The following is a 14549-nucleotide window of genomic DNA, read 5'->3' on the forward strand; positions in this document are numbered from 1 at the left end:
GTCCCGCTCCCCTGGGGTGAGTCAAACTGGAGTAGAAACTGGACTGAGCCTGTTGGAGGGCGCCGCTGAAGGCTTTGCAGCCCTCCTTCCCCTAGCAGCCCGGGGTGGAGAAAGCTGTCTGGTCCAGCTCCTCCCTCCCTTCCCCCTACCGCCCCAGCCCTCGTGCACCAGGAGCATGCAGGGATAGCGGGCACCCGAGAGCTGGCTAGCTAGGAGCCAGCCGGTTGCGCAGTCAGACTGTTGTGGCCGCCCGGCAGCACCCCCTCCCCCCAGCCCTGCCCTCACCGCGCCGCGCTGAGCCCCGGGCTTCCTTCTGGTACCCGAGTCCCGTCCTCTGCGTCATCTCCCCGCTTTCTGGTCTCCATGGAGCAGCTGCTGCGCGCTGAGCTTCGCACCAGGACGCTGCGGGCCTTTGGGAGCTCCGGGGCCGGCTGCATCAGCGAGGGCTATGCCTACGACACAGACACTGGCCCCGTGTTTGTCAAGGTCAACCGCAGGACGCAGGTGCGCTGCCGGGTGTACCAGGATGGAGTCTGGGGAGGGGAAGAGGACCGCACTTTTCTAGGAAGTGGTAGGGGAAACGAGGCCCCGTGTCCTTGCGCCCTGCTGAGGGCTCGGCACAGGCAGGCAGACTTCCTCTTAGGACCGGGGTTTCCTTTGCTGCAAGATCATTTTCTTTTGCCCCCACACAAGGGCTTTACATTTCTGTAATCGCTGGGAGAGACGAGTCTCAGCTGCAGGCTGCTTCTGCCCATGTCTGGTCTCTGCTCTGACCTGAGCTCCCGCATTCTCCCAACAGGTGGGGAGAGACTGGATTCCCAGTGCCAGGCTAGCACTATCTTCCCAGGCTCTGTTGGTTTCTAGGACCCTTAAGATATTCCTGTTTAAGAATCTATGGGGTCAGGCATAGCGTCATATGATCTGTCTTCCTAGTTCTTAGGATACTGAGGCAGGAGGATAGTGAGTTCCATGCCAGCCTGGGCTATATGAGAAGAAGCTGACTCAAAAACAAAAGCCAAACCAAACTAACAACAACGAAAGAATGCTTGGAAAACTGTAAGACAAATGGAGAATGTAGCCAGAGCCCGTGGGAGCAAGCTGTTGACGGCTCCTCGTGGTGCCTCCCCCGCTGCGGAGGAAGGACTCCAGAGGGTCCAGGCTCTGTGGGGAGGAGGTCTGGCCGAGGCAGAGAAGAGAAGCCCGGAGCAGCCCTTCCCAGTCCCTCCTGGGGGTAGCATCACCCAGCATCCTCTGCACTGTTGGCAAACCTAGAAGCATGGGTGGGTTTGCAAATGTCCTCCCCCCCAGCATGCTTAGCGCATGCCTCTTGGTCCCACGTGCAGGTTGGCAGTTTGAGGACACCTGTCTGACTTTCCCCCTTGAAAACCTGAGTTAAAAGGGAAGAGTTATTTTCATGTGTGATAATAAGTGGTTTTGACTTTGTTTCATTTTTAAATAATAAAATATTCAATTATTTTGTGTCTATGCATGTGTGTGAAAGCCCTGGCTTTCACATGCCATCACACACATAGAAGTCAGGGGACAACTTTTGGGAGGTGGTTCTGTCCTTCCACCTTCTTCTGTGGCAAGGTTTCTGTTGGTTCTGCTGCCACACAGTGTGTTCCAGGCCAGCTGGCCTGAAAGACTGTAGCTGGTTCTCTTGCCTCTGCCTGCCATTGTGTGGTGGGAGGCTGGGATTACAGATGTGAACTACCACATCTGGATTCTTATGTAGGCTCTGGAGACCACAGTTGGGCCGTCAGGCTTGAATGCTTTTACTCACAGTGCCATCTACCTTTGATTAAAAAAAAAAGATTCTCTATGTAGAAGTATTCACAAACCCCATGAATAAATGCATGTCTTTTGGGGGGTGGAGTGGGCTGAGGAAATCTTGAGTAGTAGAGCATTTGCCTAGTATGCACAGTCTCCTGGGTTCAGTCCCCAGCACCTCAAATAAATAAGTAAATAAATAAAATTCATGTTTTTACCAAGCCATAGTGAACAGTCTGAAAGTCTGCCTAAAAATAAATGGGATATTTATAGAAGTGGCTTAGAAACGAGCCTCTGGGTCCCAGCTGCTGCCTATGGACAAGCTGGGTATATGGTTCTGTTGTAGCTCTCCGGTCCCTGCTGAGCCTGGCCCTACAGATCTCCCCAGTCTGCCTTCTCTGACCCAAATATAGGTCCAGATAATTTCTGCCAGGCCTAAGGCTGGCTGCCCCCATTTAGAGACAGGAAGGAAAGCAATCCCTGGAGAACCCAGGCCCAGCCAGCCTCAGATTTCTGTTAGCTCACCTTCCTCCCATCCCACCTTTCCACCCCTTTGTGACTGTGCATCTCCCACAGCAAGGCTTTGTTCTGTGGGTCTTCCCATAGACGCTGTGAGTTCTGGCACCAGGCTTGTCCTTTTAGCTCCTTCTTATCTGAAGGGTCTCTTTTGATCCCTGGCCTTGAGGGGCAAATGTGACGTTGCTTTTCAGTAACCGAAGACTTTTGGTTTTGTGGCTTGTGCCGTGAGTTCTTTGGTCTGGCTAGCAAGGCCCTGGTAAGAGCCCAGGTTTGCAGAGCTGACAGAGCTCATGGCATTTGGCTGCAGGCCCGGCAGATGTTTGAGGGAGAGATGGCGAGCCTGGAGGCCCTCCGCAGCACTGGCTTGGTGAGGGTCCCTAAGCCCATGAAGGTGATCGACCTGCCAGGAGGTGGGGCTGTCTTTGTGATGGAGCATTTGAAGATGAGGAGCCTGAGCAGGTGAGAGCATGTGTGTATGGGAGGAGAGAGCCATGTGCACACACAAAGGCACTCAGACAGGAAGAGAAAGAGACAGGGAAAGACTGACATAGACCTAGAGAGACATGAGAGAGAGAGAAAAAAGAGACACATGTACACGGAAAGAGGCAGGGACAGGCCGAGACACAAGGCACAGAGAAACAGAGACACAGACAGAGAAGACGGGTGAAATAGGTAGAGAGCCGGGGGTGGGGTGGGGCGGGGGTACTAGTGAGCAGTCTCTGTTGAGCTGCTCACGGAACCCAGGCAAGTTCCAGAGGGTTTTTTTAGGTCTTACTGACTGGCCTGGAATTCACTAGTTAGACCGTGCTGGCCTCTGTTTCCCAGCCCTGGGATTAAAGGCCTGTGTCACTATGCCTAGCCGTCGGAGTCCATTTCTTAAAGATTTTTATAAGTTATGTATATGTGCACGCACACGCACACGCACACACACACATATATAAAGATTTATTACATATGTATGTTTGCCCACATGTACACGCAGCATGTGCATGTCTGGTGGCATAGAAGGTAGATAAGGGTGCCGGATCCCCTGGAACTGGAGTTCCAGATGTTTTGAGCTGCCATGTGGGTACTGGAAACCTCGATCCCTCTGTAGGTGCTCTTAGCTCACGATCCATCTCTTCAGCTCCAGACGCTAGGATACATCCTTTATTATTATTATTATTATTATTATTATTATTATTTGGTTTTCTCTTATTATACCTGAAATCCTGAAAGAGAAACTTCTATTAATTCTTCAACTTTTACAAGAATAACAAAGCCAACTTGTCTTTCCCTATTAAAGTTTTAAAAATTATTTTATGTGTCTGGGTATTTTGGCTTCATGTATGTCTGTGTACTCAGAAACCAGAAGAGGGGAGTTGGATCCCATGGACCTGGATTTACATAAGGTACGAGTCACCACGAGGGTGCTGGGAATCGAACCCAGGTCCTCTGGAAGAGCAGCCAGTGTTCTTAACTGCTAAGCCATCTCTCTAGACCCCAGAGCCCATTCTTAATTAAGACAAAGATAACTGCTGTTTTCCTTTGGTTAGTTTAGCTGTGATGAGCCTGCATGAAGTAAGTGTATTTGAAAAGTCCCTTGCTCTGGGTTAAATAGTATACTAACCCAATCTGGACTGACTGAGAGAGGCTAATTGATTATCTGGGTTCTTCATTCCCCCCATTCCAACCATGCGTGTAGAAAACGTTAAAGGACAGACTCTGATAAAGGAGGCCTCAAAGTTTTATCAGCAAGGGCTGCCACAGCTTGGATCTCAGCGTGTGAGTGTCCAAGGTCTCCCTATCTTCAGTTCACATCTGTTGAGAGCTGAGGCCTTTTCCCTGACTGAGGGTCTGTGCCGGGGCCGTGTCGCCAGGACTCTTACAATGCTTTGTCCTTCTAGAAAGGCTTTATTACTGTGCTGGTCACAGTCACTCTCTCAGAGCAACTCTCACAGAGAGCTGCTCTCTCAGAGCAGGACATGCTGCCCGGCGCTGCTTGCTTTAACCGTCGCCTTTTCTCCTTTCCGCAGTCAGGCATCAAAGCTTGGGGACCAGATGGCAGAGTTGCACCTTTACAACCAGAAGCTCAGGGAGAAGGCCAAGGCCCGGGAGAGCACGGTGGGTAAGTTCGCTGTGTGTGTAGGTACTTGCTGGAGCTAGAAGGGGATAGCAGGTCCTTGGAGGTGGAGCTGCAGGCAGTTGTACATTCTTCAGCCTGGGTGCTGGGACCGTCGGAAGAGCAGCAAGTGCTCTTGGGGACATCTCTCCAACCCCATCGTCATTGTGAAATGAGATGATTAAGTAATTTCAGTGGAGCTGGTAAATGAACAGCATTGACTCCTCACCAACCAATCCCATGGTCTGCCCATTGCCCTCGGGTATGAAGTCTGAGGAGGCTAATCAACGTGCAGGGCCCCTTGCTTCACCCGTGTTTGCTGTCTGAGCTGTTTGTGTGCGTCCAGCCAGATCTGTGGCGCATTCCCCAGGGTCTGGTTCCCACGGAAGATGAGGAGCCTCATGACACCAAGATTTCTGTTGACAGGCTGTGGGGCGGACAGTGCTGAGCCCCAGGGTGTGTCCAAGTTCGGCTTCAGCACAGTGACTTGCTGTGGCTTCATCCCGCAGGTGAGTGTTGGAGTGAGGGCAGCCCTACTGAGTGACGACCACTCCAGAGGCCCTGGTGCTTGGCTGATAGCCTTCCCGGAAGTGCCAGTTCTCTGAAGGCGGAGGGCCGGCTGCCACACTTGTGGAGCAGAGATGGGAAGGCTGCCTGAGCGGAGCTTAGAGGGAGGAGGCTCTGCAGTCAGATGCTTGGCCTCCAGGCGCGGCCAGCAGTGATGTGAAGGCTATGCCTTGGGGCAGGCTGGCCCGTGTAAGAGTCTCAAGAGGGTAGACGGGACAGGGGAAGAATCAAGCCCTTATCAGGGAGGTCTTCTAGGGCTGTCAAAATTATTGTTGTTTATTGGGATATAATTGAGATGTGATTCATGTAACACAAAACTCTCCATTTTACACAACACAACACACACACACACACACACACACACACACACAATGCTTTTTGAGACAGGGTTTCTTTGTGCAGCCCTGGCTGTCCTGGAACTCGATCTGTAGACCATGCTTGGCCTTGAACTCACAGAGATCTATCGGTCTGTCTCCTCCTTACAAGTGCTAGGATTAAAGGCTTGCACCGCCGCCACCGCCAGCACCACTGGGCAAAACTCTTATTTTAAAATGTAACATTCAATTTTTTCCTATTAGTACAATCACAGTGTTGATGCAAATATCATCCGTGTTTTGTACCCAAGTTATAACCAAGCCTGACTGCTTAGCCTCTGAACCAGGTGAGGTCAAGTGTGTTTAGGTGATATGGTTATAGATTGATTATTAGTCTCATTCCATAGTATTTTCATCACCCAACAGCAACCCCCATTACCAGTCACTCCCTTCCCCCCTTTCCTGAGTCCCTGGCCATCAAAAATCTACTGACCATCTCTATGGTTTAGGCTGTTCTGGACACTTTACGTTGGTGACATTATGTAACATGTGACCTGTGTCCAGCCTCTTTCACTTACCGCAGTGTTTTTAAGGTTAATGTAGCATTTGGAAGAGCACCATTTCTTCCTTTTCTTTTGGCTTTTCAAGACAGGGCTTCTCTGTGTAGCCTTGGCTGTCCTGGGCTCTCTTTGTAGACCAGATCAGCTTGAACTCACAGCGATCCGCGTGCCTCTGCCCTCAGATTGCTGGGATCACAGGTGTGCACCATTGTGCCTGGCAAGCATTTTTTTAATGGTAGAATCATGTTTCACTGTATGGTTTGGAATAGATTTTGGACTGGAACTCATAATCTTCCTGATATAGTGTCTCACACATTGTTATTATAGACATGAGCCATCATGCCTGGTTTCGTCCATTTTTTTTAAATGATTTATTTTTGTTCATGGTGTGAGTGAGAGTGTATGCCACATTTGTAGGTGCCGCAGGAGGCAGAGGACGGTGTCTGATCATCGGAACTGGAGTTGCAGGCCATTGTCAACCATTTGATGTAGATGCTCTGGTCCTTTGGGAGGACAGCAAGTACTGTTGTCTCCGTTTGGTTCTTTAGGACTGTGGTTGAGTAACATTGTAGCCTCCTGAATCACCATCTTAGAAACGTAGCCAGATCTACAGGAGGCTTGTCTCCTAGGCAGTCTACCTGACCTTCACCTACCTCAGAGAAGCCATTACTAGACCATATTTTGCTTTATTAAGGACAATTCTGGTTGGTACATCAGTCTCTGCAGGGCCCCCTGGGGCTCAGATTTTTTTTTTTTTTTAGCTTCTATCCCCACTTCTTCCATAAGACTCCCTGTGCTCTGCCCAAAGTTTAGCTGTGAGTCTCTGCATCTGCTTCAATCTCCTGTTGGGTGGAGCCTTTTAGAAGACCTCTATGGTAGGCTCCTGTCCTGTTCCCTCTCTCCCAATGCCAAATAAACACCATGCATGGAGAAGACCTAGACCCTCTGCTCAGATGTAGCTCATACACAGCTCAGTATCCATGTGGGTTTCTGAGTAGGGGGAGCAGGGACCACCTCTGTCATGAACTCAGCTGCCTGCTCTTTGATCACTTCCCCCTGGTGATTCGGCCTTGCCAGGCCACAGAGGAAGAGGGTCCAGGCAGTCCTGATGAGACTTGATAAGCTAGGGTCAGATGGCAGAGGAAGAGAACTCTCCCATTCAGTGGAATAGGGGAAGGGGATAGGGGGAAAGAGGGAGGGAGGATAGGACTGGGTGGAGATGAGGGAGGGGGCTTCGATCGGGATATAAAATAGAAAAAAAAATAGAAAAAGGACAATTCTGTATAAGAGCCATCCCAATTTAAACCTGGTACTACTTGAAGGGCCAACATTTTCAGATCCTTCTCTTGAAGCCTTCTCTGACTAGTTGGGCTACTGTAGGTGATAGTCATGCTCTCTCTGCTGTGAGGTGGAGGAGTCTTGATGTAAGATTTTTATGAAGCCTAGGGCAGACTCAGCTATCCCAGGCAAGAGGCAGCCATGAGTCTAGGTCCCAATAACATCGCACAGAAAGCTTGTCAAGGCTCCCTAATCTCGGCCAAACCTGACTTTCCTGCTGTTACACATCTGGCTGGAGCTAGGGACCAGCATGGCCTCTGAGGAGCATGGTTGGTCGTCTTGAGTTACGTGTTGAGTTTAGAGTTTTTTGTGGTATCAGGACTTGAAAGACTTGCCTCATGAAGCATAGCGGCTTCTTTATGTAGTGCCTCCAAACATCCCGAAGCTCTGGGGCATCCTCCCCCTCGCCGGGCTGAGGGGCCCTTGAGGGTGTTGCAGTTGTGTGGGAAAACGCTGAAAGTGGCTTCTTAGACCGTGAGCGTTCCGTTCTGTTGGAAACACGGTCCGGCTGGCTGGGGGTTTATGGGCCAGGTTCCCTGCTAAGAACTAAGCAACACTGAAGCCTTTTGTCTGACTCAGCTTACCTGTTGCCATGGTGGGTAGTGAACTGGGTGATGTCACTGGCCCATCTAGAGAAGAAACACGCACTGGGACTAAGTAACGTTTCCAGAGACCAAGCAGCTGGTGATTGGAGGAACCACGACTCGCCTAAAGACTGGCTTCAGAGATAGGCTCTAACCATGACACAAGGCTGCCCTTCTCAGTCCTTATGCCCAGATGGCACCTGCCTTTCATAGTTCACCCATCCCTCTGAAGCCTTGGAGTCATGGCCCTTCCATCTAAGTGGCAAGACCGAGCTTGCCGATGGGAGCCTTCTGTCCCTAATGTGAAATTGTGTCCTTTGTGACGTTGTCACCTTCTGGCAAATGGAGAGCCCCCATGCACTGAGAGCCTTGGCAGGTAAATAGGAATGGTGGAATGCCAGATGGTGGGCCCCGGTGCCTGGGGGTTTGCCAGGCTGGCATGGTAAACCCCAGGCTAAGTGGCTTCAGCATCCAAGAAAGACTCCAGGAGCATGACTAGGACTGTGCAGGCTGCCTGCTTGCTTCAGAGTGGGCCTTGGAGTAACCTGCGCTCGTGTCCACTCCCATGGAAGCATACTGACCTCCTTCAGGTGCACAGGTTGGTAACAGGGGCAGCCAGCCGCACACTGCTCACTGCAGGTGCAAATGAGCACATTGCTCCTTCCTCAGTCCTTTCCGGCCCCTTCCCGTAACCCATCCATTCCTGGGCCACCACAGGTCGAGATACACGTGTGTGTCGTGAAGTTTTAAATAAATATAACAATACAGTACGTCCCCCTTCACCTTTTCCCCCAATATGACACGCTTTGCTCAGTCTGATAATTATGATATGTGTCCATATCAAATCTTCTGATGTTTACATATGACACTCATTCTGGTCTCATATGTCAAAAGTCCATTCCACCATATAGGTAAACTATGATCTCTGTTTGTCTATCCATTCATCTGTTGATAGTTTTTTAGCTTCTGTTTTTACAAATAAAGCTGCTATGAACCTTTGTGTACAAGTTTTTTTTTAAAGAAACTTAAAAAAAAAACATTTATTTATTATGTGTACAATATTCTGCCTGCATGTACACTTGCACACCAGCAGAGGGCACTAGACCTCACTATAGATGGTTATGAGCCACCATGTGGTTGCTGGGAATTGAACTCAGGACCTTTGGAAGAAAGGCCAGTGTTTTTACCCTCTGAGCCATCTCTCCAGCCACGTATGTAAGTTCTTTATCTTGGGTGACTATATGAGATCTGAGATGGAAAACCTGGGTTGCACCGTAGGTTCTAACGTAAGTATTCAGAAACTGTCCCCTGGGGCTGAGACCCGTTCTGTGGTTAAGTGCTCTTACTGCTCTTGGAGAGGACCTGGGTTCGGGCCCCAGCAGCTCATGACTACCTGTCACTCCACTTTCCCAAGATCTGACACCTTCTTTTGGCCTTTGCAGGCACCCAGACCCCTGTGGTATACTCTCACGCAGAGATACATACACATAAATTTTTTTTTTTAATCTTAAAAAAAAAAAAAAAACAGTAAAAACAAATTGCTTCCAAAGAGGTTGTGGCGGTCTACACTCCCACCAGCTTTAGGAGAGTTCCAGGTTTTCCTACCCTCGCCTGTACTGGATAGTTTCTGGAGTTGTTTTTACTTGAAGCCAGCTGGAGAAAAGTGTTCACGCTGAGATTCCGTTTGGTATTTCCGTCATGACTGATGATGTGAAGCGTATGTGCTCGTGTGCCATTTGCTGACTGTATGTCTTCTTTTCCTTTTCATTTCTTTTTGAGACAGGGTCTCACTACATAATCCGATCTGGCTTGGAACTTGAAATGGAGACCAGGCTGCCTGCGAGCTTGCTATGACCCTCCTGCCTCTGCCTCTCAAGTAATAAGATTACAGGTGTGCATCACCATACCTGGCAAAAGTTAATTATTATTATTACTGTTATTATTATTATTTGAGACAGGGTCTTACTGTGTATCTTTGGCTGTATTAGAACTCTCTCAGTAGACCAGGCTGGCCTTAAACTCACAGAGATCCACCTGCCTCTGCCTCCTGAGTGCTGGGAATAAAGGCATGCACCACCATCCCCTGGCCAAGTATTATTATTTTTAATTGTGCCAGATATGTTGTATGCCTGTAATCTCAGAAGTTTGGAGGTAGAGGAAGAAAACTTAGAAAGTCATAGTTATCCTTGATTATATAGTGAATTCAAGGTTGAGTCTTTGTCTCAAATACAAAACAAAACAAAAAGACCTCTTTTTAGGGTCAGGGGAGATGGTTCTGTTGCTCAAGTACTTGTTCTACAAGCAGGAGGGATTGGGTTCAGGTACCTAGCACTGCTATAAAATGCTGGGCACAGTGTGCACCTGTAATCCTGGTACTGGGGAGAGGGAGATCGGAAGATCCTTGTTGGCCAGTCAGTGTACCCAAGTAAGACACCTTGTCTCAAAAATAGGGGGAAGGGTGTCTGGGGAGAAGAGTCAGTTGGTAGAGTGCCTGCTGTGCCAGCGTGAGTCTGGAGCTGCAGAACTGTCACGGAAAGTGGGTACGGTGGCGTGCATCTATGGCTTGTGCTAGATGAGGGGGCTGACACAGGAGGATCCCCAGGGTCCACTGGCCACGCAGCCTAGCCAGCTGGTGAGCTCTGGGTTCAGTGAGAGACCCTGACTCACAAAAGAATAAGGTGGAAGCCGGGGGTGGGGTGGGGTGCATGCTGTAATCCCAGCACTTGGGAGGCAGAGGCAGGAGGATCTCTGTGAGTTAGACACCTGGTCTACAAAGTGAGTCCAGGACAGCCAAGGCTACACAGAGAAACCCTGTCTCAAAAAAAAAACAAAAAACAAAAAACAAAACCCCAAACAACAAAACACCAAAAACAAGGGCTGGAAAGATGGCTCAGTGGTTAGGAGCACTGGCTGCTCTTGCAGAGAACTGTGGTTCAATTCCCAGCAGTCACATGGCAGCTCCCAACTGTAACACCTGTTCTAGGGGATCTGACACCCTCACACAGATGTATATGCAGTCAAAACATCAATGAACATAAAATAAAAATAAGTAAACATTATTAAAAAAAACCCCACTACCACTACAACAAAAACCCCAATAAGGTGGAAAAGAGCAGAGGAAAATAAGACTGTAATCTTCCTCTTCCACATGTGTGCACATTCGTGTACAACTGTACACACACACACTTTTTACTTCCTCCCTCTCCGATCTCTGTGCACTCAGAGCCTGTGTGTGTGCTTAGCAAATTATCCACATCTGAGTTACAGCCCCCATTAGGAAAATGATTTTTATACACTAGCTTGTATCCTGAAACATTGTTAAAACCACTAAGTTTTGGTTGCTTTGTATTTTGGTGAGGGTGTGCCTGTCTGTATTACTCTTCTCTGCTTCTTTTGTTTTTGTTTTTGTTTTTGTTGAAGCAGGGTTTCTTCCCTTAGTCTTGGCTGGCCTGGAACTCAATAGGTAGAGCAGGCTAGCCTCAGACTTAAGAGATCTGCCAGCCTCTGCCTCCTGTGTGCTGGGATTAAAGGCGCCTGTCACCACGTGGGTGTGTTTCTCTTCGTGTAGGGCCTCCAGTCCTGCCGTACTATGACTTCACATTTCCATCATTTAACTCTAATTCCTTCCTGAAGGCATTATGTCCAGACCAACCTCAGGTCCAAAAGTCCTCTTGCTTCAGCCTCCGAAGTACCAAAATCCTTGTCTGTGAATACAGTCACCTTTACCACACAAAAGTTAAGATTTTATGTACTAGCTGTATGCTGATAATTAAGACCTTACCAGGCTGTAAGTCAGGATTCATCTGTTCATCTTTGCAGTTCCAGCAGTTTTATTTTCTTGTGTTTTGAAGCTCTGTTGTAGAGTTATAAGAATTTAAGAGAATCATAGAGGGTGGTGGCACATACCTGGAACCCTTGCAGCTTGAGTCAGAGGCAGGTGTTCAAAGCCAGCTGGGATAAGAGGTAATACCCAAACAATAACGACAATGCCCCGCTGCCTGCAGGGCTACCAGACCCTTACTTGACCACATTTTTGGTGTGAACGTTTTCTTTGTATTTGATGATAGTCTTTGCTTCGAAGTATGTGTTGTCTGGTATAAACTGCCACTCATTCTCTTTTATTATTTCTCTTCGCCTATTGGGAACAATGTCCACATTTTCTATCCTTTCAGTGTGTTTCCGTGTTTTGTGTATAACCTGGTTTATGTGAACTTGACTTGTCTCTTTTAAAGACTTTTTGATTTTATGTGCCTAAGTGTGTGCCTGCATGTTTATACATGTGTGCACGGCGCACTCCCGGCGCTCCCAGAGGCCAGAAGCGGGCAGCGATTCCCTCTGGAGCTGGGCCTTACCAAGGATTGTGAGCTACTGTGTGCTGGGACCCTAATCCAGGTCCTCGGCAGAGCCGCAAATACGCATCGCTGGTGGCTCACCTCTCCAGCCTATAGTTGGTTCTTGCTTTGTTTTTCCAATCTGTTATGTCTGTCACTCATTTACGTGGGTGTGTGTTGAACCTGGGACTCATGCGTGCTGGGCAAGCACTCTATCTTTGAGGTGGCTCTAGGCCAGCTCCGCCTAACTAGAGTGTTTGTTTCTGACCATTTGCACCTGTGTGTCTTTTGATGGGTTCGGCTCTACGTATTGATGGCTCTAAAAATACCTAAGTATTTTTCATTTCTCTTGTTCCCTTTACCCCTGTGGTGGTTTGAACAAGAATGGCTGCCATAGGCTCATATGTTTGAATGCTTAGTCGCCATGCTTAGGGTGTGGAAGTGTTTGAAAGGATCGAAGGATTAGGAGGAAGTTGTAGGAAGTCTGTCCCTGGGACTGGGCCCTTGCCAGGTCCAGTCTCTCTCTCTCTCTGCCTGTGGATAAGGATGTAGCCCTCAGCTCCTGCTCCAGCGCTGTGCATTCCATGTGGGGTTCCCATCACAAGGAGAATGGACAAAAGCTCTAAAACTAAGTTCCCGGTTAAACGCTTTGTTCCTGGTGTCTCTTCACAGCAATGGAATGGTGACTGAGAGATTCTCTGTATCTGCTCTCTTTTGGGTAAATTGTTTCAGATTCCACTCATGTTGGCACTTGGTTCTCTACTGTTTGCTGTGTGGTCACTTGGGGTTTTCACTAACACTGACCTGGGCCTTGGGTCCCAGCACTGGCTTCTCCTCTGGTTGCTCAGGTGAATGAATGGCAGGATGACTGGCCAACGTTCTTCACGCAACACCGGCTCCAAGCGCAGCTGGATCTCATTGAAAAGGACTATGCTGACCGAGAGACACGAGAACTGTGGTCAAGGCTCCAGGTGGGCACGACACTTACTTTCCTGGAAAGAGCCTACCACATGCATGTGGGAGCTGCTTGGGACTGAGTCAGGATAGGGAGGACTGATGTTGAGTGGGTCAATCAAGCCGTAGCTACATCAGCCAGCACCTTCTTACCCTGTAGGTGGGAGGAGGGATGGCACAGATGCTGCCTCAAGGACTTCGCTCATTTCACTTGTCTGCTTTTACCCTCATTTCCCTTCTGCCAAAGACCCTACATATCAACCTTAATGAAGAGGTGTGTTCCTGCATGACTTGGTTCAGGATGTTAGAAACATAATTCATCTATCAGTGTAGGGCAGTGGTTCTCAATTTGTGGATTGTATTCCTTGTGTGTGTGGGGGAAATGTCCCTTTCACTGGGGTTGAATATCAGATATTTAAATTACAACTAGTAATAGTAGCAAAATTACAGTTATGGAGTAGTAACAACATAATTTCATGGTTGGGGTCTGAAGGCGAGGAGCTGCATGGAAAGGGCTACAGCACTTCTCTAGGGTGAACACAAAGAAATGTCATTTAATAGAAGAGATGCAATCAGATAAAAATAAAGAAAAGCCGTTTAGAGGGTAGGGACCAAACTGGTTCATCTTTTAGAGCATAAAACCAACCTCTGAGATTTTCTCTAGTTTTTGGACTCATTTGGTAGTGAGCAGAATGCTAGACAGAGTTGCATTCAGGAATCAGGCGAGCCTTTTCACTGGGCCTGGTGGATTATTTGTTTGGACTCTGGATGAATCCATGGCTCTCTGCCCTATTTCCAAGCTCTGGAAAATGAGCCCACAGGTCTCTGAGTCCCATGTTTGCGAAAATTTCTCTTCTAGGTGAAGATCCCAGATCTGTTTTCTGGTATAGAGATCGTCCCTGCCCTGCTCCATGGAGACCTGTGGTCTGGAAATGTGGCTGAGGATGACCAGGGGCCCATTATTTATGATCCAGCCTCTTTCTACGGCCATTCTGAATTTGAACTGGCAATTGCATTGATGTTTGGAGGGTTCCCCAGATCCTTCTTCACTGCTTACCACCGGAAGATTCCGAAGGCCCCAGGCTTCGACAAGCGCCTGCTGCTGTACCAGCTCTTCAACTATCTAAACCACTGGAACCACTTTGGTCGGGAGTACAGAAGCCCGTCCCTGGGAATGATGAGGAAGCTGCTCAGGTAGCAGAGGGCTGGCACCTAATAAAAAGCCAAACTGGGCCCCTAAATGGGCTAAATTTGTCGGCCTCCAACAAATTTGTCAAGAGGCTGTGAGGCTGCAACAGTGAGGCAGGTTTGAGAGAGCTAGGTACGTGAGCCTAGCACCACCTCATCACTCTTCCCAACAAGCTCCCGCCAGAGCAGCTGGGGTCCCGAGTACCTCAGTTGAGTAGGAAATGAAAGCCCATGCTCCCGTGGCTCTGGACATTTACCTGTAATCATCTCCAGACTTTTGTTTTATTTTTCAGACATTATCTGGTGTGTTCATGCACTCAAAT

At 48.7% G+C, this 14549-nt stretch overlaps 1 protein-coding gene across 3 annotated transcripts; it reads left to right on the forward strand.

Annotated features, from left to right (window-relative positions):
- Positions 1-155: 155 nt before the first annotated feature.
- Positions 156-14288, forward strand: Fn3k (fructosamine 3 kinase). Of its 3 annotated transcripts, XM_055592671.1 has the most exons (6): positions 161-504; positions 2597-2748; positions 4305-4396; positions 4817-4899; positions 12933-13055; positions 13898-14288. In XM_055592671.1, the coding sequence occupies exons 1-6, from the start codon at positions 364-366 to the stop codon at positions 14234-14236; spliced, it is 930 nt and encodes a 309-aa protein (XP_055448646.1). In that variant the 5' UTR covers positions 161-363; the 3' UTR covers positions 14237-14288. The 3 variants fall into 3 exon arrangements, with proteins under 3 accessions (XP_055448648.1, XP_055448647.1, XP_055448646.1); XM_055592673.1 differs by lacking the exon at positions 12933-13055 and having other exon boundaries at positions 156-504; XM_055592672.1 differs by lacking the exon at positions 4817-4899 and having other exon boundaries at positions 158-504; positions 4305-4392.
- Positions 14289-14549: the final 261 nt, after the last annotated feature.

Source organism: Psammomys obesus, unplaced genomic scaffold, assembly GCF_907164565.1.
Source record: "Psammomys obesus unplaced genomic scaffold, mPsaObe1.curated_primary_1811, whole genome shotgun sequence".
Lineage (NCBI taxonomy): Eukaryota > Metazoa > Chordata > Mammalia > Rodentia > Muridae > Psammomys > Psammomys obesus.